Source organism: Berghia stephanieae, chromosome 7 (genome assembly GCF_034508935.2).
Source record: "Berghia stephanieae isolate SIO BIC M18660-M18661 chromosome 7, UCSD_Bste_1.3, whole genome shotgun sequence".
In the NCBI taxonomy this organism is placed as follows: Eukaryota; Metazoa; Mollusca; class Gastropoda; order Nudibranchia; family Aeolidiidae; genus Berghia; species Berghia stephanieae.
The window spans coordinates 17,828,178-17,833,177 of record NC_088366.1 but is presented as its reverse complement, the minus strand read 5'-3'; the positions used below and the strand labels follow the sequence as shown (position 1 = coordinate 17,833,177).

The window sequence follows — 5,000 nt, the reverse complement described above, 5'->3', positions numbered from 1 at the left end:
GCCATTTTGATATGTTTTAAGTATTTTAACAACATTAGCATCAAATGGACCTAAAGTTTACCTCTGCTGCTAATGCTAAGAAGCATCCACATAAATCTATCCCTGCATTAGAGTTGGATGACAGAATTAACTCTACCCAGACACATGATTGAAATGATAATTGGTAAATTAAAAAGTTTGCGACATTAATCGTTAACAGTAAAAAAGACATACAAGAGACTATTTACAAAGAGAAAAAGTCATTTACCACTAACACGTAAATCTGCCTGTCTCACCCTTGGCAAAATCATATAAGCCTATACTAGAACAAAGACAAGAAACATGAGGACAGAGAAATAACACGAGTTGATTTAGACCTCTGTGGTCAACAGTTAACACAATAAGGCCGAAGGTCACTAACCTTTGACTGTTGTCAAGAACTGGAGATCTGTTTAGTTTCTATTATAACATTAAATGTACGATTACGAGTCTGTCACCCTCCAAATAAGGTACCAGATGGTGACTTAGAGCTTTTTAAAATTAATTTTTTGTTTTGTGTTGGTTTTTCGCATAATTAAATCCCTAAGCTACATATTCATTAATTCTTAAAAACTAACTGGCTCTTGTTGGTTTTTGTGAGATTCGAGTCTTCATTCATTACAGATTAATTCGACATAAATGTATAATGACCACCATTAAAATCATCTCAAATTGGTATAAACGCAGGTTGGATCAGAAGCTGAAATTTTTATTGAGAAAATGAATGTACTTACTTGAAATGCAAATAATTCAAATCTCTTGACTTCAATAATTTTGACTTTAAATCAAATTTTCTATGACTGATTAAATAAACATAATATGAGATTGGTAGACAATGTATGAATGATATATATATATATATCTATGGTAAATAAAAATTTAATAGGCTAATAGACCTAATGAATTGAAATATTCTAATATCTACATAACGTTATAGCAACGTATATGAGTAAATGGAATAAAACAATTGAAAAATGAAAAAAAAAAAAATAGTTCATAACAAATTAAATTACGATTGTGTAAATCATCAAATGAGGGAGAGAGAGAGAGAGAGAGAGAGAGAGAGAGAGAGAGAGAGAGAGAGAGAGAGAGAGAGAGAGAGAGAGAGAGAGAGAGAGAGAGAGAGAGAGAGAGAGAGAGAGAGAGAAGAGAGAGAGAGAGAGAGAGAGAGAGAGAGAGAGAGAGAGAGAGAGAGAGAGAGAGAGAGAGAGAGAGAGAAGGAGGGGGGGGGGGTTACTAATGACTAATGTTTGCTTGGTATTTCATTTAACAGCTCCATCAACCCATCAAGGGGATAGTATACCTCTACATATTTCAGGTCCAAAAAAATTAATATTTCCCTCTGAATCTTTAGCCAGTTTATATTTCTTATTTGTAATATAAACAGCTTGCATCGGGATATGAATTTAGACAGAGACTAAGTAAAAAGAGAGCCTTTGGGACTATTCAATACGTCCCAACAATCTGCATCTCTCCTTCCACGGCCTTGAGGACGTCCACACAGGAAACAGTCACCATCATCTGCCCAATCACGTGACTCTCATCATCTGGGTTTAATACTGGAGTGAAATAAGAAATGAATGATATGATATGAGCTCCCGAGTTTGTGTTTGTCTGTGTCGGGGAGGGTGATTAAGGTATTGCATGGATAGATGGACGGATGGATGGATGGATGGCTAGATGAATGGATGGATGGACCAATAGACAGAGAAATGGATGGATGGATTAGAAGATGGAATAATGTATAAATGGAATGACAGATAGATAAAATTACAGGTGAATAAAAGACATTTGTTACCTCTTATATTTAGAATTAGAAACCACTGAAGTCAAGACAGAGTGATCCAGAATCCAAAAAGTAAACTCAAATGATTTGTATCGTAACAAATGTGACAATTTTCATAGTTTGGTATGGAGAGAGTTAATGAAAGTAGATCAACAGCATGGCTTCTTTGAATAAATTTGATTAAAGCTGTGTACAGTGACAGCTGAAGGAAAATCAAAACCATGGACAATGATGCATGTATTGATATATTAGTGCAGTAAGAAGATGGGCAAGAAGATGGAATGGTTAGAGTGCATCATATATGACTCATCACTTTGACAGATGTACAGATGCACTGGTTAAGAACAGGAAAAATGATTTTTTTGAGCAGGTGCTGTAAGGTGAAAATGTGTTTTGCCAACAGAATTGTTTGGCACACACTGTGTCAGAGGAGATGACAATTCAGTGTAAAAGTAAAGGTATTGTTTTAAAGCCGACATTGAAAGCTTTCGTTTGAAATATGGTTTACCTTTTTAGCTGAGTGGTCCAGGCACTGCATTGTGGCCCAGAGGGTTCCGGGTTCCAGTCTTGCTTTAGGCATTTTCTTTTTCTTTTTTATTGGACAAAATAATTAATCCCAAATGTGCTCACTTTGGACAACTTGGGAGATTCCTGTTGACATCATGCGTTTGTTTGATGGATTATCTATATCTCTCATGGAATGTGCACTGATGATGCGTGAAAGTGCATAACATTTTAAAGAAATTTTATTTTGTGTTGCAATTATTTTGAAGTTGTGATTTTGGAGGTGGACTTTTCAGTCAGTCTTCATATATTATCTCTCTTAAGGAAGCACTGCCTACATGTAGTATTCCTTATAAGATACTTACTGTCGATATTCTGGTCACGAAGATCCTGCCCCTTTGCCAACATGTCTCTCAGACTGACATAAGCCACACCTACATCCTCACATTCTAGCTGTGCCGACTCTCCAGTGGCCAGTTCTGGTGGTTCGCTTACTACAGTGAACTTGATCCTGGGCAAAAATTCAAATAGATCAAAATAAGAAACACTTAGTGTTTACATTCCAGTTAAATAGTATTTGTTTGTGTCTATTTTAAAAAGTAAAAATTACGATTTTTCCACCGAATAACACTACAGCATCAACGTTCCCCCCCCCCCCCCCACCTGCCCAAGATACACAATCCACGCCTTCCAAAAATACGAACTTTGAGATCTTTGCAATGTAAGAAATTGAATTTTTTCTTGACCATACCAAACAGAAATTACTAATTACTAATTGAGCTTTTATTTAGCACAATATCCACTAAACATGCTCAAAGCGCTTTACAAAGGGTCCCTGGCCAACAGAACATTTAACATATAGGACGTGACATGACGCCTGTTCGGCGATAGTACATTTTTTTCAGACAGAAACAATACTGTTAACGGCCAGGTAGTCATTTTACACCTGAGTACAGTGAGAGAATGTGAGTAAAGAGCCTTTTCCAAGGATTCAACTATGCGCCGAACGAGGCTCGAACCAAGGACCTTCTGATCCGAAAGCGAGTGTCCTAGCACAAGACCACATAGCCGGACTGTGATTTGTGGCTATACATTCAATTTCAAGCATCTTATTCACCCAGACATAATACCACTACAAAAAAAACAAAACACAATGACATGTATACTTTAATCATATACTGGAGTGGTGGATAGCTCAGACGGTAGAGCCATGCTCTCCCTGGCCAGACAGCGTTGTCATATCAGTAACGTCGCAGGTTCGACCCCCCATCGCCACCGGGAAATTTTAATTCTCTATTGTCTTCTGGCACTTTCCTACTACACTTCATTTCTTTTTATTATCAACATAAGTGCCTGCTCCACTCTCTTTTCTGAATTAATTATATACTGCAGTTATATATTGTCGACATGAATTAGTCCTTCAGAGCCATTAGGCCCATGGAGCTGGAGTTTATCCCAGTTTCTATAACGTGACTGGACAATAGCAATTGCTTGATACCCTTTGGATAGGACACTAGTCTATCACAAATATTGTTGACATAATGACTATTATTTCAATCAAACCTACCTGCCCTTATCTGGATGATCCGGTAGCAGCATGCTGGCTAGATATTCTCTGCGCTTGTAATTGTGCTTCATGTCCACTTGGATGGCTGCAAAGATGAAATAAAACATAGGAAAACCAGTGATACTCTTGATGAAAGGCAAACCGAACAAAGGGTTTTCAAATTTTTAGTTACATGAATTTTACTTCAATTAATTATGAAACGTCTGCTCTAATGATGAGATTGTTCTATCTGGTTTTCCATTATCACATTGCCATGGTATCCAGCTTTTTTCCTGATGGTATTATTATTCTTATTATTAAAATCATTATCATTATAATCATTCTTCTTCTTTTTCTTCTTCTTCTTCTTCTTCTTCTTCTTCTTCTTCTTCTTCTTCTTCTTCTTCTTCTTCTTCTTCTTCTTCTTCTTCTTCTTCTTCTTCTTCTTCTTCTTCTTCTTCTTATCATATCAATATCATTATTATTATAGTCTTTATCATCATCAAGGTCATTATTATCATCATAATTGCAATTATCCTTACAATTATTATATAATGAAACAAACCTAAACCATATGAACATAAATCTAACCGAGGTTTGAAAATAAACATTTCAAAAGACATCAACAAAGATTTTTGTTTGTTTGTTTGTTGCTTTAGGTCTCTTCCAACACAATTGAGGTTATATGAGAGACCGCTGAAACAAAAAAACAAGCAATCTAACAAAAATAGTACAAATGTAAATCAAAATCACAACCTAAAGATATCATAAGCTAAATTATAAATAACCAAGAACAAACAGGCAGAAGATTTACAGAAAAAAAAATATCCCCTGTCAAAAATACAATCACAAACCAAAGAAGCAGGATAGGCTAGTAAAGAGAAGAAGAAACGACATCACTATCGGATCGTACGCCCATGAGAACATCATAGGTATATGATTCAAGGGTGATGCTCCCATCCAACCACCCGCTCAACAAAGATTGGTAGGAATCAAAACTTACAGTTGCTGAAATTGAATGCAATGGACTGGTAAGGTCGAGGTTTGGGCAGGGAAAATGGCGTCTCCGTCATCTCAGGGTCCACATCATAGAATCGGTATTCCACAAACAACTGCTTGACACTGTCATTCTGCATGGGGGGTGAG

General features: G+C 36.5%; 2 protein-coding genes across 2 annotated transcripts in view; one reads left to right on the top strand and one right to left on the bottom strand.

Moving 5' to 3' along the window:
• LOC144976478 (protein fantom-like) overlaps window positions 1-1,316 on the top strand; it is a 23,163-nt gene extending 21,847 nt beyond the window's left edge. The window contains exon 7 of the mRNA XM_078920769.1: window positions 1,292-1,316. Coding sequence (XP_078776895.1) covers window positions 1,292-1,316 — 25 coding nt within the window. The remainder of the gene's footprint in view (window positions 1-1,291) is intronic.
• Window positions 1,177-4,994, bottom strand: LOC144976821 (X-linked retinitis pigmentosa GTPase regulator-interacting protein 1-like). The gene is made up of 4 exons (XM_078921301.1): window positions 4,858-4,994; window positions 3,876-3,960; window positions 2,674-2,819; window positions 1,177-1,577 (listed from the first exon to the last, which is right to left on the bottom strand). Exons 1-4 carry the CDS (start codon window positions 4,988-4,990, stop codon window positions 1,465-1,467), a joined length of 477 nt encoding a protein of 158 aa, XP_078777427.1. The 5' UTR covers window positions 4,991-4,994; the 3' UTR covers window positions 1,177-1,464.
• Between the last annotated feature and the right edge of the window lie 6 nt (window positions 4,995-5,000).